This window comes from Crocuta crocuta, unplaced genomic scaffold (genome assembly GCF_008692635.1).
Source record: "Crocuta crocuta isolate KB4526 unplaced genomic scaffold, BGI_CrCroc_1.0 scaffold108, whole genome shotgun sequence".
Taxonomy (NCBI): Eukaryota; Metazoa; Chordata; class Mammalia; order Carnivora; family Hyaenidae; genus Crocuta; species Crocuta crocuta.
The window spans coordinates 5,445,002-5,469,352 of record NW_027532825.1 but is presented as its reverse complement, the minus strand read 5'-3'; the positions used below and the strand labels follow the sequence as shown (position 1 = coordinate 5,469,352).

The 24,351-nt window shown below is 40.7% G+C and overlaps 1 protein-coding gene across 1 annotated transcript in view; it reads left to right on the top strand.

The window, feature by feature from the left end:
* Positions 1-8,423, top strand: part of HECW1 (HECT, C2 and WW domain containing E3 ubiquitin protein ligase 1) — a 249,067-nt gene extending 240,644 nt beyond the window's left edge. The window contains exon 27 of the mRNA XM_077781155.1: positions 7,495-8,423. Coding sequence (XP_077637281.1) covers positions 7,495-7,606 — 112 coding nt within the window. The 3' untranslated portion in view covers positions 7,607-8,423. The remainder of the gene's footprint in view (positions 1-7,494) is intronic.
* Positions 8,424-24,351: the final 15,928 nt, after the last annotated feature.

Genomic DNA, 24,351 nt, shown 5'->3' with positions numbered 1-24,351 from the left:
ATATCTGTACTTCTCCAGCATGTCACTTGATACTCTGTAGAATAGTTATGCATGTACATGTCACATTTTTCCTACTATGGTTTTTTTTTAATGGTTATTCTTGAGAGAGACAGAGACAGAGAGGAAGTGGGGGAGGACAGAGAGAGACACACAGAATACGAAGCAGGCTCCAGGCTTCAAGTTGTCAGCACAGAGCTCAACATGGGGCTTGAACCCACGAACCACAAGATCATGACCTGAGCCAAAGTGAGATGCTTAACCAACTGAGCCACCCAGGCGCCCCTATCCTACTGTGTTTTAAAACATGTGAGGACAAGACTATATGATATTTATCTCAGGCCTCTACAGGGACTTCTCCATAGTAAGCTGTCAAGGAGATAATTGTGGGATAAAATGCAGAAAAGGAGACTCAGGAGAGATCCAGGCAGTTTAACAGATGAATTTCCTACACTGTGAGCTTTAATCCCTACACTTCCGGGGCCCTTTGTAAGCCACTTTGGGCAGCCTTTTCCTGCCCTGAAATGAAGAGCGCTACAGAGATACTTCTGTATAGGTACCACAGTAAGAGACCCTGCTCAACAACAGAAGAAAAGATTGATCCATATTATTTTCTTCTATGATATTTTCTAATTATAAAAGGAGATTCACATTTGATTCAGCTTTCTCTCCACATGGCTTCCCAGATACTATTGCTAAATCCCAATGGAAGGATTTACTGAACTATGATTTGCATCCAGATCTAATGTCCTGAAGACAAGTCACCTGATGTCAGTGAGCATCAGGAGGCCCAGGAAACAGAGTGCAGGCCCAGCTGGTTAATAACAGCCTAAAGCCTTGGCACAATTTTCAGCCCTGGCTTCACCCACTCGCGCAGCAGACCCCTGGTGCTCATTCGCATAGTTCTGCGGATGGCCGAAACTACTGAATTATATCTGGCAAGGAAATCATGCTAAAAAGGCAAGATTCCCATTTGTCTAGTTTAATGATAGATTTGGAAGACAAGGTTATTTGGAAACATTCTGTCCTTATCTTTGGAGAATGAGTTTGAGTCATCTTTGATGACCGCCTCCCCGCTGAGGAGGGCCTAAAATACAACCACCTGCCTTCCCAGAGGAGCTTCTAGTCTAGGGAAGAACACAGCCCAGGAGTAATAAATTACAACACAAGGTGGAATCCAAGGAGCACTGAGAAGGGAAGGTAAAAACAAGGTGCTGTGAGGATGTAAAACACACACCTAATCCCAGCTGAGCTGGTAGGAGGAGATGCCACAAAGAAGCTGGTATGGAGGTGAGCATTGAGCGCCGGGGAATGGGTCAAGGGGAATTTCAGGCTGAAGCAGCAGCATAGCAAGGCCTGGGGGTGGGAGGTGGCCAGCATGTGTTCAAGGAGTGCTGAGCCAGCAAGGGGGACAGAATGTCCTAAGTGATACTCACAAGGGATAAGGTTGAGAAAGATAGTTTGGTGAATCACAGAGAGAAGACCCTGCTGAGGAGTCTCAGCTTTGTTCTTTAGGAAATGGAAATAGGAATTGCTTTTGTCATTTGGGGATCACAGATTGAGTCTAACTATGTCTTTGCTTTGAGCAGCTTTGAATATTCTATTCACCTACACAAAGAGCTTATAAGGTAGATGTTGGGCTTATGATAAGGCTCTTCACATCTGGGCCAAGGCATCCCTAAAAAGTCTACTGTTACACAAACCCCAGAGAGGATTCTTTGGGGAAGCAGGGGCTTCACCCTGGGCCAGGAGGACCCCAAGAAGCAAAGGCTGAGATGCTTCTGGAAGAACAGTGAAAATGACCCCCTGGATAGTAACCCCTAACTAGTCTTCCTTGTACATTTTCTGAAGATCCAAGAACCTAGAAAGTGTCACCAATGTGCAAAGAGAAAGAAGTAACTACTGACTTCTAAGAAATGTAGTTTGGGAAGACCTGGCCAGGTGACATAGCAGGTGGTAGGAAGCCGCGAGGGGAGCAGAGCAGCATCTGAGATGAGTTGGGGCAGGGAGGGGCCCAGAGGCAGGAGAGCCAAGCAGACACGGATGACCCAGGACCTCCCAGAGAATGTGAGTCCCATGCCCACTTCCCACCCCAGGAGGAGACATGTTCTGGAGCTGCTGTGTCCTCAGATCTTCCCTCTACAGACAACTGGATTCCCAGATGAAAGTGCCAAATAGTGTCACAACCAAACCTGAACCATAGCCCAGGCTAAATAAAACCTTTATATCAATCCAAGCCCTTGCCTCCCAAAAACTGTAGGAGGGTTAGGAAAGAGGACTTTCAGAGTAATGGCTTCTAGGATGTAACTTTACAATACCTGATAAATTTCAGTATAAGACGGGTGGGACAGTCCCTGAGGTTGAGGTCAAGGAGCTAGCATGTTAGGGCATTGAAAGGTCATCCATGCGGACTCAGAAGCTACACAGTCTGGTGGGAACACCTGGAATGGGAAGGATTTAAACAAAGTAATAGAGATTTTAATAAATGTAATTAGCTGGAAGGTCTAGAGCACTAATTTTCAAACGTTTTAATCATAGGCCACAGAAAGAAATACCTTTTACATAACATCACAACCCAGTACATGCGTATCTATGTGTGTGTCTATGTCTGTCTGTCTGTCTGAAACACACGTTCCTCAGAACAAACTCTTTACTCTTATTACCTGCAGGTAATACACTCTGTCTTCTAATCTATCCTATTTGATTGAAAAAAAAAAAGCCAAATAAAACCTGTAATTATAGAAAAAAATCTAAGTGGCACAAGATTTAGAGAAATCGAATTTTTTAAACATTTACTTCCCTTTTATTTTGATTTATTCATTTTAATGGAAGTATCGTTGCTCCAAGATGTTACATTAGTTCTAACATAGTGATTGGACAAGTCTATTGGATATGCTGTGCTCACCATGAGTGTCATTACCATCTGTCACTACACAAGGCTATCACAGTGCCGTTGACTATATTCCTTGGGCTGTGCCTTTTATTCTTGTGACCTATTCATTCTGTAATTGGAAGTGTGTACCTCCCNCCCACCACTGGCAACCATCAGCTTGTTCTCTGTATTTATGAGTCTGCTTCTGCTTTTTGTTTGTTTCCTTTGTTTTGTTTTTTAGATTACACACATAAGTGAAGTCATTGGTATCTCTCTTCCTCCGTCTGATTTGTCTTACTTAGCATAATACCTTCAAGTTCCATCCACATTGTCACAAATGGCAAGATCTCATCCTTTGTCATAGCTGAGTAAAAGGAACAGAAATTTTTGATCAAAGACTCAAAAGTAGTGATCTAGAATTGGTAGTGGAGAGTGAGCAAAGTGCTCATTCACATCACAGAATGTGGCAGGGTGACCACTGGCCATCTCCACTCATGGGGACTAAGAAGGGATGCTGGACTTGTAGGCCATGTCCAGAAAGGGAGAGTGGGAGAGTTTCCTTACTGTACAGCAAGGACTGAGGAGGGAACAGAGGAGAGGCTCCAAAGGAAAGAAAAGTATGGAAGCCAGTCCTAATAGACACAGCACAAGGCAGCATGGAGATGGAATACAGGAGAGGAGAGGAACTTACGGGTTTACATTTGGAGTGGGGACCAGGAATTCCAGAACTATGAGTCATGGGAAGATTGGCCTAAAAGTTCCAAACAGAATTCTACCAACAGGCTCCACTGCAGATGTAAACTGAGCCCAAGCCCAGGTGGAGGGGAAGACCTGATTGATGTAGATATTGGCTTACTCTATAGGGATGGCTCTCACGGGGGATGGGAGAGGTGACTTCCCCCCACCGCCCCAGGGGACAGCTGACAACATCTGTAGACATTTTTGGTTGTGACGGAGGGGTTAGTGGCATCTAGTGGGTAGAAGCTAAGGATGCTAAACACCTGAGATGTATAAGACAGCTCCTCATCATGGAGAATTTTCAAGTTTATAATGTCAGTAGTGCCAAGGTGAAAAACCCTGTTCTGTAGGCTATACGCCTACAAAGGAGGTGTGAGGGAGCCATTGGGAGTTTGGAAGAGAAACTGACAGCCACTGAGAAGTCATAGAGAAGCCAAGGGGAGAGAGAGGTTCAAGAAGAAAAGATATCAAAGGCTTTTAAAGAGTTTGAGGAGGTGTAGGCAGAGAATGGGCCTCTGGATTTGGGGATCACAAGGTTCAAATTGAAAAAGAGTAAGTTTAGTACTGATGAGAGTGAGAACCATCTGTTTTTCTCTCGTTTTAGTTTTTAAGATCATAAGTGAGGGAGAGGAAGTGAGAGGGGGACAGAGGATCCGAAGTTGGCTCTGCACTGAAAGGCTGCCCGGCTGCCAGCTGTGAGCCTGATATAGGGCTTGAACTCATAAACCATGAGATCATGACCTGAGCTGAAGTTGGACGCTCAACCAACTGAGTCACCAGGCACCCCTGAGAGTGAGAACCATCTGTACAGGGAGGCTGTGGTTGGACTGGAAGAAAGTGACATAAAGGGGTGACAGGACTTTTAAAATTGGCCTCACAACTAGCTGAACAACCAGCAGCAGAGAGCAGTGATTTGTTTGCTTTTAGTAGTGTTGTTGGCTTTTAGCCAGCCTTAAAGCAGTCTCTTCTGGGAAGAAGCATGCTATCTTTGGCATTGGTTACCATTTTAATCAACACTTGGAAAAAATCAAGGAGACACTGTAGATGTTACAAAGTAGAAGGGCAAGTAATGCAGTGGTTGGCACAATCTAGATCCTGAATTAGCTCAAAATGCTGGAACCCTAGATTAACACCAACAGAGTGAAAATTGACCTGGCATGATTGAAAAGGTCCATGTGGAGTTCCAAAATCTCACTGCACAAATGGGAGATCAGGGCGATTCATTTGCCAGCGGTTCATATGAAAAAGGCTGAGGGTTTTGAGTCCCCACAGATGTGACACAGTTCTTGACATTATAACTGCAATTGTGGTTGCATTATTAAGAGGATCTTAGGCTTAAATGATGATTCACAGATTATAAAAGGCATTTATGTGCTTTCTAACATCGGTCCTCACAACAACCCCCTGAGGCACACAGAGCATATATTATTACCCCCATTTTACAAGTGAGAAAACAGAGGCTCAGAAAGATTAGCTGACTTTCCCAAGGTGATAAAGCTAGCAAGTGGCTAGACTGTAATCAGAATAGAGGTCTTCCAACGCCTGGTTTCATGCTTTCTCTACAACCTACTACACACAGGAGCCAGGGCCCAGGGAGGGAATGAGCAGACGCTCTGTGTTGTCAGAACTATGCCTGGAGGACTGCAAGCATTTAAGAATGCTGAATTGAGGGCGCCTGGGTGGCTCAGTCAGTTAAGCATCTGACTTCAGCTCAGGTCATGATCTCATGGTTCATGGGTTCAAGCCCCACATTGGGCTCTGCACTGAATGGGTCAGAGGCTGGGGCCTGCTTTGGATTCTGTCTCACCCTCTCTCTCTGCCCCTCCCCTGCTCGTGCTCTGTCTCTCTCTCTCTCTCTCTCTCTCTCTTTCTCAAAAATAAATAAACATTAAAAAAAAAAGAATGCTGAATCAAACCATGATTTGATTGTGTTCATTCATTCTCGATTACAAACTACCATCTATTTAAGAGAATTAACTAAGGCTGGTGATAAATGCAGTAAAAGTGACTCAAAGAAACTCTGGGAATCCACGCTAGGTTTTGAAGGGTGCCATTTGCTAATGCTTTGAGATTATTCCCAGAAATTATCTTCTACAGAATTAATTTTGTTCCAGCTATTTGCAAATACGGGATTTTTGGTGTAACATTTCCACTCATGAGTGCTAGTTAAAATGGTCAGAGGGAGAAAAACAAGACAATGATGTCTGCTCATATCTTGCTCCTAACTAGTTCAGCTCGTTTCAGAAGTGTACTTGGGATTTTCCTGCCCCACCTAACTTGGTTAGCCAGAACCCAGAGCATGTCTTTGTTTTAATCTTTTTAAACCTAGAGGAGGGCTGCTGTAATTGTCATCCTACTCAATTTACTGAGTGCTCTTCCACTTTTACTCAAATGAGTTCAGGTAAGATATTTTAATTATTCTCTTGGGATGCCAACCGAGGCCTTTTTGAGTCTTCGATCATACTCTGAGACTTCTGATAATCTTGGTCTATTTTTATGCTTCTTCCCAGTTAAGTCCTTGAGACCTAAGGCCAGATACACCGCTATCCTGTGCCCATCGTTGGAGCTAGTTGGGGCACAAGGAGTCTGGGGGAGTAGTTTCCCAAGGACAGTGAGGGAGGTATGGCCAGGAGAAGGAGGAATGGATGCTGAGAGACAAAAACATCAGCATCCTCCCCTGTTCTTCCTGTGCAGGAGAACTCACCTCCCTATCACCCAAATAATCTCCCTCATACCCTGAGCACTGCATCAGCCTGATCAGCAACTCTGAAAACAAAGGTATGAATAATGCACAACTTCCCTAGGGATCTTGTAATTAAAAGAAGAATTCAATATCCCACGTGAAATTCAAGTGAAGGGAGAATGGTATCTTTGGTTAGAGTTTTGTTGTCTTGTTGTTTATATGTTTGTTTTGTGATATTTTCTCTTCTATTTTATTGTTATTCTATTTGATTTCATTTCATTTTAATGTGCATTGTTTTGTGCTGGTTGGCTTCTCAAAACACCATTGCAACACACCTTTTAGGAAGCAAAAGGCATTAGGTTAACCTTGAACTGCACCCACCCACCTTTCTCCCTGCTTTGGTATAGACCTTGGCCTCAACCAACGATTCCATAAAAACAAAGAACATCTGAAAGGGAAGAATTAGTCAGGTGATTTGAAGTTCCACAGAGGGAAACTGTGCCCAGGCATCTTGGGCTCACCACTGAGCCCTGTACAGGCCATACGGGGTCTGGTCCTGCTCTGTACATTAGTGCAAAGCAAGGAAAGCCATTCCTTGTCTAGACCAGATACTGACGTGCGTGGGCCCACAGGATGGATGAAGGATATGACAAATATGGCAGAACTCAGGGCACAGGGATGCTCCAGGCAATCAGGGAAGACTATTCCATAAGCTCAGCTGTCCTTGGAAATACAACTCTCCAGTGTCAGGTTAGCTGTGTCCCACGGAAACAGAAGAGTCACACCCTCTCCAGGGCACACCTGACTTGATAGATCATTGGCTCTCAGAATTCCAGGGCATCCGGTGGCACCTCTACATCAATGCACGTGGTTTGCTGTGGCCCAGAAATCAGAGCTAGGTAAGAATCTAGCTTCCTTCACTGATCACATCCGATTCCTATTTCAACTACAGAATAAAGCCGATACCGTCAAGTTTATGAGTGTGGTTTGCTTAAAAATGTTTCTAATGATTCTACTCCTTCAACTGGTTTGTTCGTGCCTAGAAGGCCACTGTTCTCAGTTGCAATCTTTTGTGATGGTCCAAAATCATGGTTGTCTCATTTTCTATTCCCTTTTGCTTCATAGCTTCAGATCGATCACTGATACATACAAACCAGTTGTACCTTGAAACAAACACCTTCACCAATCTTTTTTCCCCATTCAGGGCACACACATGCTTCAACCGCCTGGATCTTCCACCTTATCCCTCATACTCCATGTTGTATGAAAAGCTGCTAACAGCAGTAGAAGAAACCAGCACCTTTGGACTTGAATGAGGAAACGGAAACTCAGCTGACATTTTCCCGGCAGTCACATCACCCTTTCTGGGATCATCCCCTTGCCCTTCCCCTGAATCAACTCTCCTTTGATTTTGGTATTCCATGATTTTTATTTTCAAACCAAATCAGGATTGACAAAAGCTGTGCATGAAGAACTGCCTTCTTCTGAGATCCAACCTTCAGGCTTATCTCCTCTACTCTCGATGAACTGCTAGCCTGTATGCAATATTAAACAACAGCTGTCTCAAGGTCTGTGTGTATCTCCACATACCTCCATTACTAACAATGAAATATGAATGCAAGTTATGCTACACTTGACCAAATGGTAATAAAAGTTTACTTCCATTTATATAATTTTAGGGAAATTTGAGCATTAAGCATTCCGAGCTTTTATATGCCCACGTCTTCTGAGCAGAGCCACCATTTTTTATAATTTCTAACAAGCAACTCCGGGTCTAGGAGTCAATCAACAAGTTCTTTTCCTCCCACTCTACTTTTCCCCATGCACACTCTCCATCCAGAAACAGCAGTGGCAAAGCTGCAGTTTTTATACATTCAACTCATGATCCACATGTGGCATCAGTCCCATCAGCTGGAACTAGCCTAGGCATATGGTGCAAATATTACACTTTCCAACAAATAACAACAGCAAGAAAAATGCCTCCTGCTGATGCAGTGCGGAGCATCTCAATGGCTGGGGGGGATTGTGGCTCAACCTGAGGTTAGAGAAGTCTAGGAGGGGTGTGCCTCTCACGAACACTTACCACACGAGAAGCAGAAACTTGTGCACACAAAGGAGATCCCATTACGTAGCTTAAAGGACAAGACTTCTCCCCCCCCCCGCCCCCGCCCCGTTGTGTTGTGTGGAATGTGATGGCGCAAACAGGAGAGAGGCAAGAAGGCCATGTTAGGTTGGTTTGAATACCTGAGTTCTGTACTGTTTTGTTCTGTTTTGCTTTGTTCAGTCTAGCTACAGTTGTCCCTCTCAAAGGAAAAAAATGTATAGATAAACTCATGACTCGCGTTAAAGCCAGGTAATTCTTGCTTGGCAAGCAAACTTTCATTTTAACTTTGATTCTGGTTTTTTTCTCATGCTCTTTTCTTTTTCTTTTTTTTTTTCTTTTCTTTATGATGGTGTTCGAATTCCTTCCCATCTGATTGTCCCACAGGGACCATAGTAAACAAGAAGCTGCAGAGAGTGATGGTGCTTGTTCGGGGTCAAGGGCAATATAATACTCCTTCTTCATCCACAGCAATCCTCCTGGAGCAGACACCTAACACCCCCAGAGGCACATTGATTTGTCAAAATAGAGATCCAGTTTCTTTTAGCATTCGGTAAAGAGGTATCTCAGAAAACGTAGTGTTTTCAGGAAAACAGTTGCAGGCTCCGAAGACAGCCTAACCTCTTGATTACGTTTGGAGTAAGTGCAAACATAATGGTCATCTCTATTTTTCTAACCTTGTTATCTATGTTGTCTGAAATATGTCGTAAGTGAAAGTGTTTTTCTTCACTGGGAAAAGAAGAGCTAAAGGCGCCCCACTGTTGAAAAGTCACGTTGTTTCCAATATATTAAACAAAGGGGAAATGTGAGAAATTTAAGACAAAGTCAATTTCACAGGAAGCCATGCCTCGTACTCCTTGTATGGGTTTGTGTACAGGTAGCGCATTGCATTTCCTCCACTCCAAAATGAAACTTCTTTCAGTAGTAACTATTTATAATGTCCAGCACACCTTGCTGCTGTGTGTCTGTTGTCAATCGGGAAGTAATATATTCAGAAATTTAGCTTCTATTATTGTCTAAAAAGAGTATTTGCCAAGGAAAATGGGATGTGTAAGTTACATAATATAAATTTGAGGGATCTGTAAAATTCAGTACATATTTCAGTACCTGAACAATTACAAATTCCGTTGGAGCTGTTATTTATAAAATTGGAGCATAAGAATTATACAAATCATTTCACCATTTTGACTCTTTGAACATCATCTCTAGTATAGGGAGCATCTTTCATTTTTAGAACTTGGTGTTATACATGTGTAAATACTCATTAATTCAAGCACTCCTTCTTTTTTTAGTACTTAACTTTCTTTGCTAGGCATTGGCAAGGGAGGAAGATGTTCAAAAGATAGAACCTGCTCCTGAGGAGCTTTACAATTTATGCAAATATATAATTATTACTTGATGTCTATTCCACCAACACACAGAAGAAACAAGGTATCCTAGAAAATATATAAAGATAGATATCTTGGGCATAAATGGATTTTCAACTAACTTTTCCTTCTTCCTGTCATCCCTCCCTATGCCCCGATGGCATGGCTCTAAATGTGTCCCATGGAGCATTACAGGATGAGTATTTCATAAAAGTATAAAATTCCGAAAAGAAATACTGATGTCAAAGTCAGCTGAAAGGAGGCAAATCTTGCTTCACAGGGTCCTAGATTCTATTACAGCCTCGCACGGAACCCTAAACAATAGTAAACAAAGGGGAGAGGATAACAGTTGTGATGGAATGATTCTATGATTTCCGGATGTCCCAAGTCATGTTTCTTCAGTTATTATTCCCTAATATATGAGGCTGGAATATACGAAAATTGCGTATCATTTGTCATCATGTATATAATTGTGTTATTAATTCCATCAGCTGGAGGTGTAAACCTCCCCCGATCATGTGACTCAATGGACAAGGCAGATCTGTTTGTTACCACTTCTAATTTCTTTTTAATTAAAAGTATGAATTTTCTTCACGGAAGCATTTTATTTTAATCACTTATAAACCACAACTCCCCTAAAACAAAACCTTTTAGAGCTAGGTTTGGTAAGAGTATATTACCCTTAATTAGAGGACAAACAAGAACAATAAATAAGAGAAAACTTATCTTTCAAGTAGAAGAGTGCTTTTAAAATGCTATGAAGTGTCATAATAATTTTATGGATATGACATTTTATTCTATCACGTAAAGATGATGCTCCTAAAATTGGAAATTGCCTCTGCAGGGCGGGAGTTCTCTGTAACTCCCTATGTGTAGAAGTCAGCAGTGGTTGTGAGAACTTTCTCCTCCTGTCACCGCTGTAGCACAGTTTCTTGAGGGCCATGAGAAAATTAAGAAAAAGAGATCTGGGTTTCTTTGGCAGCCTTCCGAATCTTTTTCTCTTTTAATCCATGACCGCGTGTGCGCATTAACGGTAAGTATATTTGTGTGGCGAGTCGATAAGCCAGACTTTCCAGAACAGTCCTATTGTTAAATCTATGGCATTGTCAATCCACGTGTCAAACTGTGTGTCCAAAATTTGGGGTCAAAAAATTTCTCAATTGCCACAAATGATTTCCCAGTCAAGATGAAACACTTTCAAATGAAAGTAGTTAGAACTTTACACAACAAATGTGGTGCTTTATTATTATTATTAATTATTATTATTATGTACTTCAGTGTTCATTATTAAAACTACTGCAATACTATATCATAAAAATCTGGGATGGATGTTCTAGCCCATCATGAGGTCCAAAAGAGAAAGTGTTATTTTCCTGTTAGTGACATGTAGTCCCTTTGTTCTAGTAGAAAAAAAAAAAAAGGTGCCTAGAGGTAGTATATAGAGTAAATATTGTTCCATTAGCCTACTTCCTGCAGCTTCCAATTTATCTAAGGAAATGTCTATAACTATTTTGTTAAAAGTCTTTGTTCTAGTCAATAGCAGGAGAAGTCCACATTACTGGGCTGATTTTGCTTACATCAGCAAGAGAAATGTCACGTGATACTCAGGCCGAGCTTTCTCTTCCATCATACCACCTTCAAGGAATGTCAATAAACTCACTTTGGTATGGCATTGTGTGTGTCCCTTTTTGCAAACAAAAGTCTAGGGTAATGCATAACAATTTGTATCATGCCTGTGCTCTCACTGGATGTAAGCAATAAAACAACACAGAAGGCTACCAGCGCTATGAAAAACAATCCCTGGAAAAATTATTTATCAAAAATAATGGTCTGTGTTCACAAACCCACGAATAAAGGAACGGCTTTTGTAACAAGTTCCTTGTGTAAGCCTATTAGAACTGCACACAAGCCCCGGGGGCTTCCTTTGTGAGTGTCCTTTATGTTGAACCAGGCATACACTGGCTTATTGAATTCCTACATGTTGAGATGCTTCTCAAAGACTTCAGGGCACAGCCTAACACCAAGTGTGAACCTAGGAAAAGGGTTAGCACCAGGCAAAAATGTTGTGTCCAATGGCAAATATCATTACTCCCAAAATTACAGTGGTATCGCTTCCTTCCAAACCTCTAGAAGACAAGCCATGTGGCTATTACTGGGCAGTCGGAAGCTGATTTATTCTTTGAGGGGAAAAAAAAAAACATTATTAGAAAGTGCAAGTAGGAATGAAGGAAGGAAAAACCTGAAAAGTCTCAATATTTCATTTTCCTACACATGCTTGGTGTACTTTCACTCATTGTAACTGAAAATGATTCTTCTCTAAGGCCTAAGAAGAAAAATTAGCCTAAACCATAATTTACAGACAGTAGATGACATTATTTTATATTTTAATCTGATCATTATTCTGAGACCAAGATTAGATTTCGAATCTGATTTCAATGGCCATGTTTTTCCACTAAAATAAAATCACCAGGAAGGGGCACCTTGGTGGCTTAGCTGGTTGAGCACCTGACTCTTGAATTCAGCTCAGATCATGATCCCAAGTTCGTGGGATCAAGCCCCTCATTGGGCTGGGTGTGGAGCCTGCTTAAGGTTTCTCTCTCTCTCTCTCTCTCTCTCTCTCTCTCTCTCCCCCCCCCCTCTCTCCCTCTCCCCTCTTCCCTGCTTCCACTCCCTTCCTAGGTTTATAATCTTCTGTTTCTGATTTATGTATTCTATTACATAAAGGCAGACAGGAATGAAATACTAGGAATGAAATAGTAAACAGAGAAGGGATTAGAAGTGACTGAACTAGCCTAAGCACCTTCATATCTTGAACAGCTGGGAGATCACAGCTACAAAGAGATTTATTTTAATGTCTGGAACCTCTGAGTGAGTTAGTGTCAAAACTTGTTGAGATTAATCATCTAATATGTGCCCAAGAATTTGTATTTCTTTCCATTTTATTCCAAAAAGTACATCACATAGTTTTCTTTCTTCCTCTATAATTATGTAATCCTTGTTGTTTTTTAAAAGTAATAAAAATTGGGTCATGACTTTTATCATATCCAGACTTTTATATTTGTCCTTTATAAAAACAGCTACTCTTCTTTTAAGCTTATTATTTTAATAGGAAAAATTAAATGACAATAGAGTGTTTCTTTTCTAAGATTGTGATCTCATAAGATGGCCTCAATTCTCCATCCCTCCCAATAGCTACACCCTTTACCTGTAACTGTGCAGTCACCTCCTCCTGGAGCCAAGCACAGAGGCATGTAAATGACTTGCACGATTGAGCTTGACCTCCCTCTTGATGCTCTACTGTCATGGGAAACACACAGGGAGCAGCGCTGAGGCCAGGCTAAATCAACCAACAGCCAGTTGACCCCCAGGTATTTGAGTAAATGCAGCTAAGACTATGAAAGCCACCTAAGCCGAATTGCAGCTAACCCCAGAGACATGAAATAAAAGTTTATGGTTATATGCCAGTGATGTTTTGTGATTGTTACACAGCATCGTTGTGGAAGTAGATAATGGATTCAAAGACCATGAGGCATCTTTTCCTTTCTTGGGTAACTTTTGAAACCAAGCATTGAAAGTTGAGTTTAATGTTATGAATGCTTCCACACTATGGATCCACACAACGGCACTGCCCCTGCCCATCCCACCCCATCTTGCCCTTCATCCTCTCAGATGGAGACGGACGATCTTTTATTTCCTATTATTTATAACCTCAGATTTGAGCCCTCCTGTTTCTTTCTTCCCCGTTAACTTGAGTGACCAGCGTGAGAGACAGACAGATGCCCTACATCGATGGTTGGACAAGGACTTTTACTTTTTTTTTTAATGTTTTATTTATTTCTAGAAGAGAGAGAGAGACAGCGTGAGCAGGGGAGGGTCAGAGAGAGAGGGAGTCACAGACTGAAACAGGCTCCAGGCTCCGAGCTGGCAGTCAGCACAGAGCCCGACGCGGGGCTCGAACCCACGAACCGCGAGATCATGACCTAAGCGAAAGTCGGACGCTTAACCGACTAAGCCACCCAGGCGCCCCGGACTTTTACTTTTTATTACATAAAAATATTTAAAAATTAAAAAAAAATAGTAGCCACTATTTAATTTAAATTAATAATGATACTGAAGAGAGAAGACAATTGGCATTTTTATATGAACTCATCAATAAAAAAATTAGAAAATACATGAGGAACTCCACTGCCCAGAAAGAGAATCCATAGATAGAAGGAACAGGAAGAACTTGAAATTTACTGCAATCTAAAAGAGGCATAAAATAAGTGCTTTGAAATGTTGAAACAGACAAGGAAGTAATAGAATACATAAATCAGAAACAGAAGATCATAAAGCTAGAAAGGCAGGCTTGAAAAGGAAAACACTGTGCTTTTTTTCCTTTTTTTTTTTTTTGTTGTTGTTGCTGGAACAAACCATTAGAATTCTTTCAGTATTTAACTTGTATGAAAATGTATAGCAGCTTGCAGCACGTGACAGATATAGCTTCTAAAATAAGTGAATCTGTATTTTCATATATAAGTGTTTATAAAATGTACTTTTATCAGAATTGCCTGGTAAAAACAAATATTCCTTGGTTGGTTTTTATTTTATAAATTCAACTATCAGGTTGAGGTAAGAACATGCAAATGCTGAACCTCTACCCTTAGAAGGCTGACCTTCACCTTTCGAAAAGTGGATGTGTGGCTTAATAAATGTCAGTTAAATTTGGTTTTGCTATAGGAAATATAATTTGCTTCATTGGCATAACAACACACACATATACGTAAATATGACTCGGTTTGTTAATGATTGTTCTTAATTTGTTTAATTTGTGTAACTTGTAAATCAACATTCCTTGAATTTGTAGTTCAGTGAGCTTCATATATTTTGAGATATTTTGAGAAAGAGATAGAGCATGTCGGGGGAAGGGACACAGAGAAAGGGAGACACAGAATCCGATGCAGGCTGTACGCTCTGAGCTGTCAACACAGAGCCCAACGTGGGGCTCAAACTCACAAAGATCATGACCTGGGGCAAAGTCGGACCCTTAGCTGACTGAGCCATCCAGGCGCCCCTGAACAGCCTTATCTTGCATAGGAGACAGAATTTAGGAATTAAAACATTCCTAAACAGTCCTGCATCCAGCTAGTAAAGCCCAGTACAAAACAATTACATCACGTCTGCAGTCTTCATAGAACATAAAAAGGCTGCCCTTTACTCTCCTCTCATTTCCTGGGAGATCTTATCAGAAATGATTTTGTAAGTAAACGTATTAATCTTCTTTCTTAATGTTGTGCCTTCAGATATCATATCCGTAAATAGTAGAAACTAATTGTGGAGTCCTTGTGGGGGGGTAATGCTTTTTTTAAAGTTTTTATTTTAATTCCAGTTAGTTAACATACAGTGTTACATTAGTTTCAGGAATACAGGATAGTGATTCAACACTTCCATACGATACTCACCATGACATGTGCGCTCCTCATCATCTGTTTAACCCGCCCCCCATCTCGCTTCCCCTCTGGTAACCAGCAGTTTGTTCTCTATAGGTAAGAGTCTGTTTCTTGATTTGTCTCTCTTGTAGAGTCATTTTTATGGTTGATTTTTTTTCTCTTTTATTTTTCAGAACTCATGTGGGTATTTCCTCCTCATCCTCTTCATTAGTATTTAAATAGGATTTAGGAGAGGGATTCTAGGCACCTAAGCTGCTGCTCTTTAGGCAGTCTTGATGATGCCCTCTGCCTCTTGGCAAAGATTTCCGTAAATCTGTTATGTATTTTATGTAATAATAACCCCCAAACTCCAAACATTATAGGCAATAAGATGCCAGTTATATTACGTTCTCCACCATTCTGAAGTGGATCCACATTTTCTCTCTTGAGCTGACATGGTCTTGTGTTAGTATTTGCATTGTAAAACATTGAACTGCAAGAGTTTCATTCAATTTATGAAAATACTTAGTCTTTTCATTATCTCTTCTCCATGTGTTAAGATATTTAATTTTCTTAGGCAATAAACACTTCAGAAGTTACATAGAAAGTCGTAATCTGGGAATTGAGTTGCACATTTATCAATATACCAAAGTGATCAAGCTGATCATTTTGTTGAATTCCACAGCATTCACCAGTTACTGTATTACATGGTATAGTGGCTTCATTTACATTCTCTCACATGCTTATGCTTTCAAACCTAAATCCTCAATATTTGTGAATTTTTATTAATTTCACAACAAATCTTCTCACAGGAGTTATATACAACTCTGATAGAATAATTGTCATTCTCTCAAATGCCATCATGGCTTAGAAATGCTAAATGGCAAAGGAAATGAGAAAAGGGAGGATCATCATGAGCTGCTCCTTTCTAAGCAAAATTCTGAGAAACAGTCACTGACAGATTAGAGTCCAGCCTTACATTTGACATAAATGCTAATTTTGGCACCCAAATGAGAAGTGCAAATCAATCTTTTTTCTTTGACGGCAGATGTCAAAGGAAATTATGTTGTTCAGTTGAACTGCTGATCTCACAGGCATACTTATCGTCGAAGAGCTTAGATCTGTAACTTGCACATAATTTCCCAGAACAGTGCTCTGATATTTTTTAAATGACAGAGGTTTGCACATATGGCAAGCTTCCACTTGAATTGAAGTGGGAGAAAGAGGCTGTAACTTAAGCCCCCATCAATAAATGGAGAGATAGGGAGCATCTGAGTAGAAGTGAGTGGTGTGTAAAATAACCGTTGTCCGTGCATGGATGGCTGGACTATGGACTATTTATTTTAAAACCAAAGCTTTAAATTTAGTTCAATCATAAAAGTAACCTATAATAGTTGAAAGACATTTAGGAAGTACAAAACAAAAGAAAATTACTCAACAATTGTCACCTCACTCAAAGAGAATCACAGAGTGGTAATTCTGTGTCTTCTTTTTTCAGTGCACTTTTAAAATATAATATATAATGGAAACAATATTGAACCATTTTTTGGCTATAATTGCAAGACAAGTATAGTGCAATATTATTAAATCTTTGAACAGTGTTGCGTATTAGCCTATCAGTTAATATATCATAATTCATTTAATTTTTCCCTTACTGAAGGACAATTGGAGTGTTTCGAATTCAGTTCTACCACATTTATTGATTGATATTTATGGAGTGTCACTTATACACTGACGATACAGAAATAAATGGTCTCCATCCTATCTAACTAGGAAGGGAGAAAACTATGCACTTATAATGCAATTTGATACAGATAAGCTCAGCTCATGATGATATGGAAGAAGATAGGCCAGATTCTATCTCAATCTGATAGAATCAGGTAAGGCACCCTATGGAAGGTGATAATCAGAGTTGTTGGAAACATGCAGAAAAATACACATAGAACCAAACAAGGAAATGAAAAGCACCTGTGGTTTTTACCCTTCTGGTCTTTTCCTCCATTACCACTGATGATGGGAATTGAATTGCACTAAAAATCTTTGCTAATTTTACTGGCAAAAGTGGAACCTCATTGGTTAATTTATATTTCTTTGATTCCTGGTAAATTTGACCACTGCTGTGGATTTATTATACTTGTCCTTTTAAAAATATCTTTTTTTTATGGGTGCCTAGGTGGCTCATTGCGGGGATCAGCGTCTGACGTCAGTTCAAGTCATGATCTCACGGCTTGTGAATTCGAGCCCCGCTGTGCTGACAGCTCAGAGCCTGGAGCCTGTTTCAGATTCTGTGTCTGCCTCTCTCTCTCTGCCCCTCCCCCACTCATGCTCAGTCTCTGTCTCTGTGTCTCTCTCAAAAATAAACAAACATTAAAAAAATGTTAATGTCTTTTTTTGGACCTCTTTCTAATATAGTTTTAGCATACCTCTTAATGATTTATATGTTCTTTACATATTTAGGGTCTGATTTTTGTGTATAATGCTTTTTACAAATGTTTCTCTACTTGGTCTTCCTTTTAATTTTGTATATAACATTTTTTGATATACAAGACTTTTGAATTTTTTGGTAGTCAATGTTTTCCTGTTTTTTCCCCACTATTTTACTGTTTATAAATTATTTTTTCCTTTAGAAATCAGCTAATTGTTATATACTATTTCTAGACTTTATAGTCTTGTTCTTTTTACCTTTAATGATCTAGAAGATTTGGGACTTGTTTTTCTTTTTTTTAAGTTTTAATTTAAATTCCAGTTAATTAACATACAGTGTGATATTTGTTTCAGGTGTGTAATATAATGAGCCAACCCTTCCATACATCACCTGGTGCTCATCACAAGTACCCTCCTTAATCTCCATCACCTATTTCACCCAACCCTCTACCCACCTCCCCTCTGGTAGCCATCATTCGTTTCCTGCAGCTAAGAGTTTCTATCTCAAAACTGTGTACCGTATTGTATTTTGTTGAGCTGTCTTATTTCACGCTACATTTTAGTATCTGTTAAAATAATTCTCTCCTTACAAACTCTCTTTTCCAAAATTTTCCTTGCTGTTCTTATTTGAACGTTCTTTATCATAACTTTGGGATAGGTTTAATAAATTCCAAAAGGAATCTTGTTGGGTTATATTAGAATTTGTTAAATGCATTGATTGATTTACAAAGAATTACAAGATCTAATCTCTTTACTAATAAGATATTATGTACTTCTATTTGTCCTTTTTTATGTCTTCTAGAATAATTATATTCTAGAATTCTATAATTTATATTATAGAATAAAATGCTCTAAGCTTTGTGCATTTTATATTATATGCTTTTTAATTCCTATTGCAAATGGGATAATTTGCTCACTATCCTGCATGCCTCCTATTGTTTTGAGGTAAGAAAGCTATTGATTTATTTTTATTTTATTATATCTAATCACCTTTCTTTAATTTATTAATTTTAATATTTTCAGTCAGTTCTTTTGGATATTTGAGAAGTGTAATTGAATTGTCCACATTTAAGGACTTTGTCTTTTCCTTCCTGACCTTTTTAACTCTTCCTTTCTACTATTAGCACTGTTTTAGACTCATGACGCCGCTTGCCTTCTCTACTGCAATGCTGAATAGGAGTGACTAGAAGTGAATGGGAGTGCCAAGTATCATGGTTACCCACCTGTCTTCAATAACAATGTTTCTGTACAGTTCTGAGAGATATATCTTAATAAGAGATTCCTTTTAGAGGCACCTGCGGGGCCCATTCAGTTAAGCATCTGACTTCGGCTCAGGTCATGATCTCACGGTTTGTGGGTTCAAACCCCGCATTGGGCTCTCTCTCTGCTGACAGCTCAGAGCCTGGAGCCTGCTTCAGATTCTGGTCTCCCTCTCTGTCTGCCCCTCCCCTGCTCATGCTCTGTCTCTCTGTCTCTCTCTCTCTCTCTCTCTCTCTCAAGAATAAATAAACATTAAAAAAAAAAGATTCAATATCTGGATCTCCTGCTTATTTATTTCCTTTTTCTTTTCTCTTAGCTTTTAAGATAATCATTTCTGTGCACCCCTTTTTAAATTAAGTGCCAGATATTGTGTATGAAATATGATACAAATAATGTGTGATTCTGAATGATGTTTTCTGCCAGAGGGGATTTACTATTGCATTTTGAAACAATGTGAATTCTTGAGAGGGCCCATCTATTTTTCTTTTACCAGTGCTCCCAGGATGTAGCCCTTTAGGGTCCCAACTGCAAGTCTCGAGGATTTATCAACTCCTCCTCCTTAATAAGTCCTAAACTCCAGGTATTTTTTGTCCTNACCCCCCACCGCCACGAAATGGCTGAAGCTCTGCTTACTTTTTTGTACCCTGCAGTCATTGCTTTTTTTTTTTTAATTTTTAGTTATTTATTTTTCAGTCATTGCTTTAGAATCATCAAATGCCTTGTGGGGAGAGTGGCACCATGCTGGGCTGCCCTTCTTTCCAGGATCTTAGTCATCTTGCTGCTTTTGAAGCTCTCTGATATTTCGAATAAATTTTTGTTTGTTTTTAAATTTTTGACAATCTTTCCCAGTGAGAGTATTGATTACAAATAAACTATTCCATCATTTTTAAAAGCAAAACTCTACTAGAACATTTTGAGCACAGCAGTGACATGATCTAATTTCAGTTTTTAAAAAATGACTCCAATTGCCTTGAAAATAAACTATGTAGATTTGGGGCAGAAGAAGAATGGAAACAGGTAGTCAAATTAGTAAACTGGTACAATAATCCAGATAAGAGATAATGGTGACTTAATCCATTGTGGTAATATGGAAGTAAAGAAACGTGATTCATTCAGGATATATTTTGAAGGTAAAACCAAGTGGATTTACTTTCAAATTGGATAAGGGACATTAGAGAAAGAGAGGAGTGAATTCTGATCCTATTTTTTGGCCTGAACAGCTAACTGAAAGAATGGAGCTGCCATTTACTGAAATGGGGGGACATGGATAGGAGTGCATTTTGTGACAGGGGATCAGGAACTTACTTTTGTGTGTGTTCAGTTTGAGATGCAAATTTGACATCTAACTGAAGATGCCAAGTATAATTGAATATATGGATCTGAAGTTCAGAGAATGGTTGGAAACAGGGAGATGTAAATTTTGTAGTCATGAACTTTTGGATATAATTAAAACCGTAAAACTTTTATGAGAGAAGAGGGCTCAAGATGACAGCTTAGGAAAATCCTAAATTTACCTCCTTACACAGACAATACAAATTTACAGCTGCATACGGAATAATTTTCCTTTGAAAATGATATGAGAACTACATGAGCAGCAACCTATACAACAAAAGATATTCATTGAGAAGAGTAAGAGAAACAGAGACACAGCCTGGGACCTCGCCCCAGATGTGGCTAAACCACAAGCAGGAAGGACACTTCCTCAAGGAGTGAGAGGAATAAACTTCACGTGAGGACCCTCACCCAAGGGGCTGACACCAGAAAGGCCATCTCCAAAAACATCTATGTTTGAAAATTAGTGGGATTTGAGACCAGGAAAACCATAGAATTATAGGGGACAGAGATCCCACTCTTAAAGGGCTTCCATGCAAACCATTCGCCATGAGATCCAGAGAAAAAGCAACAGATTGAGAAGCAAATAGGCCATAAGCAAGGGAGAGCCATTTACTAATATTAAAGCAGCTGCTGGAGAGGCAGGAACCTATAGGGACTTTATATGGAGACTGAAGTGCAGACTTTTATCATTTGTACAAACTGATCATAACTCGCTGGTGACCGAGCTAACAGGTGTCATTTTTGGTGCCCTCCCTCTAGCCTGCTAGCAGGGGAGAGTATGCTTCACCCCACCCCACCCCCACCTTGGCTAGGCTGGGAAAACACCCTGCACACCACCAATCCCCCAGTATTAGTAAATGTATTAGTAAACTGTTACAATAATCCAGATAAGAGATTCCAGAATAAGATTCTAGATAAGATTCATTTCCAGAATGAGTGGAAAGTAGGAAATGCAAGTGTCTCAAACTCTGCTCTCTCCGTGCGGTGGCTGAGCCGCAACGGGGCCCGGTGACTACCACGAGCCCTGCCCTCCCTGTGCAGCACTCATGGCCCTGTAACGGCCAGTGGGCACACACGGCCCACAAAAGAGACATCCATAGAGCGCCTGGTGCTGGGGGCCAAGAGCGATGCCATTGGTGGGCCGCACAAAACGTCTCCTACGTAAGACCACTCCCTCAAGACTGAATGAGGTAGCCTTTTTGCCTAATACATACAGACAAACACAGAGAGACAGACAAAATGAGGAGATACGAAAATATATTCCAAGCCAAAGAACAAGGCAAATTCCCAGAAAAAGGCCTTAATGCAAAAGAGATAAGCAACCTTACCTGATAGAGGGTTGAAGGCAGTGGCCAGAAAGGCGCTCAATGGTCTTCAGAGAAGAATGGATGAAGATAGCAAGAACTTGAACAAAGTGATAAAATACATAAGAAAGTACCAAATGGAAATTATAAACGAACTGGAAAATACACGAGACGAATTCAACAGCAGAATGGACAAAATGGAAGCATGTATCAGTGAACTAGAAGATAAAGCGATGGGGCAACACCTAGACAGAGCAACAATATGAAAAAAAGAACTAAAAGAAGTAGCAATACATTAAGGAATCTCTGGAGCAATGTCACGTGTAAAAATATTTGCACTGTTAGGGGCCCAGGAGGAGGAGGGAGAGAAAGCACCAGAAAAATTATTTGAAGAAATAATGGCTGAAAACCTCCTTAACCTGGGGAAGGAAACAGACATCCCACTCCAGGAAGCCCAGAGAGTTGCAAATAAGAGGAACAGAGAGAGAAACACAGTAAGATACATTATAATTAAAATGGTAAAAGTTAAAGACAGAATTTTAAAAGCAGGAAGAGAAAGGCAACATATTACGAACGTACGAAGGAAATCCCATAAAGCTATCAGGAGATTCTAGCAGAAACTTTACAGGCTGGAAGGGAGTGGCATGACATATTCAAAGTGTTGAAAGGAAAAAGTGCCCCAAAAATAGTCTCAACCCAGCAACATTATCATTCAGAATTGAAGGAGGTATTAAGAGTTTTCTGGATAAGTAAAAGTTCATCACGATTAAAGTGGCTTTACAAGAAATGTTAAAGGGACTTCTTTAAGCTAAAAAGAAAAGATACTAAATAATAATAAGATACGAATATAAAAATCTGATTGGAAAAGGTAATAAAGAATAAAGGTAGTTTATCAATCACTAATAAAGCAGGGATGAAGGGTAAAAGACAAAAGTAGTAAAATCAGTTACATTAGTTGAAGGATACGTAAAATAAAAAGATGTAAAATGTGTCATCAAAAATAAAAAACACTGATTCAGGAGATTTTATCTGTATTTATATCTATAACTATCGATCGATAGATAAATAGATAGATAGATAGATAGATAGATAGATGTAACATTACTCATCCCTAAGAATGAAATCTTGCCCTTTCAGTAACATGGATAGATTTAGAGGGTATTATGTTAAGTGAAATAGACCAAGTAAAGACAAATACCACATAATTTCACTTATATATAGAATCTGAAAAAAAATAACAACAAAGCAAAACAGAAATAGAAGTAGAGATACAGGGGCGCCTGGGTGGCTTAGTCGGTTGAGCGTCCGACTTTCACTTAGGTCATGATCTCGCGGTTCGTGGGTTCGAGCCCCGCGTCGGGCTCTGTGCTGACTGCCAGCTCAGAGCCTGGAGCCTGTTTCAGTCTGTGACTCCCTCTCTCTCTGACCCTCCCGTGACTCCCTCTCTCTCTGACCCTCCCCTGCTCACGCTGTCTCCCTCTCTCCTAGAAATAAATAAAACATTTAAAAAAAAAAAAAAAAGAAGTAGAGATACAGAGAACAAACTCCCCAGGTGGTTGCCAGAGGGGAGGCAGGTGGGGGATGGGAAAAGTAAGTGTAGGGGATTAAGGGGTACTAACTTCTGGTTACAGAATAAATTAGTCATGAGGATGTAATATACAACATAGGGAATATAGTGAATAGTATTGTAATAACTTTGTATAGCGGTGGACGACAACTAGACCTATGGTGGTGATCACTTCATAACGTGTAAAAATATAGTTACTATCCTGTACACCTGAAACTAATACAATATTGCATGCCAATTATAATTCAATTTTTAAAAAGACCAGATGAAGGGGTGGGGGGAGATGATATGTGAGATATCTCTGTACCTCTCACTTAGTTTTGCTGTGAAACTAAAACTTCTCTAAAAAATAAAGTTTATTTTAAAAAAGTAGGTTAAACTTCCTACTTAGGCTCAGGTGATGACCTCATATTTCCTGAGTTTGAGCCCCGCGTCGGGCTCTGTGCTGACAGCTCAGAGCCTGGAGCTGCTTCAGATTCTGTGACTCCCTCTCTCTCTGACCCTCCCCTGCTCACGCTGTCTCTCTCTCTCTCTCTCTCTCAAAAATAAATAAGTATTTAAAAAACTTAAAAACAACAAAAACGACCTAATATATATGTTTTAAAGACCAGATGAGAGCACCACGTTAAAAACCAAGTAACTACAGACAGTTTAACGGTGTCCATTGCACAGGGCTGGTGTGAGGGCTTAATAATATTTATCCCAACTCGTGTTTCCAGATTTCCTCCTAGGGTACGAAGGAACCAGGCGCCCGGGCAACTCCCACGTGTGGCACAGCAGCTGAGATCAGAGGCTCATCACCGTTCCTCACTTGCCCAAAGGAAAGCTCCAGCGGGCAACCCGACTGCCTTCCACGGAGGAGGGATCGGGTCTCGAACACCCAGGTTCTCAACAGGTGTGTAAGTGACCGAGGCAGCCGGCCCTCCGGGACGGAAGGGTGGTGCTGTTTCCTCCCCGAGGCCAGGGCGGGCCCCAGGCTGCGCCTTCTCTGTCTGGGCTGCAGAGGGCGCGCCTGGGNNTGGGCGTCTGGGGTGTGGGGGCGCGGGGGGCGCCGCCGGCCTCTCCCGGACCCCGCGAGTCTGAGGGAAATTCGCCGTCGGACTCGCGCGTGTCGTCCGTCCCCTCGCGCGGCTGTGAGAACCGGTCGCCTCGGACGGGGCCGCCGCCTCGGAGTCGGGGCTGTGGGAGCTTCGCCGCCGCGGGCGGGCTTCAGTGTCGGGGCCGTGGTTTCGTGCTGCGTTCCTTCTAGAATCTTGGGGCCCCTGTGGCTTTAAGTCCCCTTGCGTCGCGTTTTC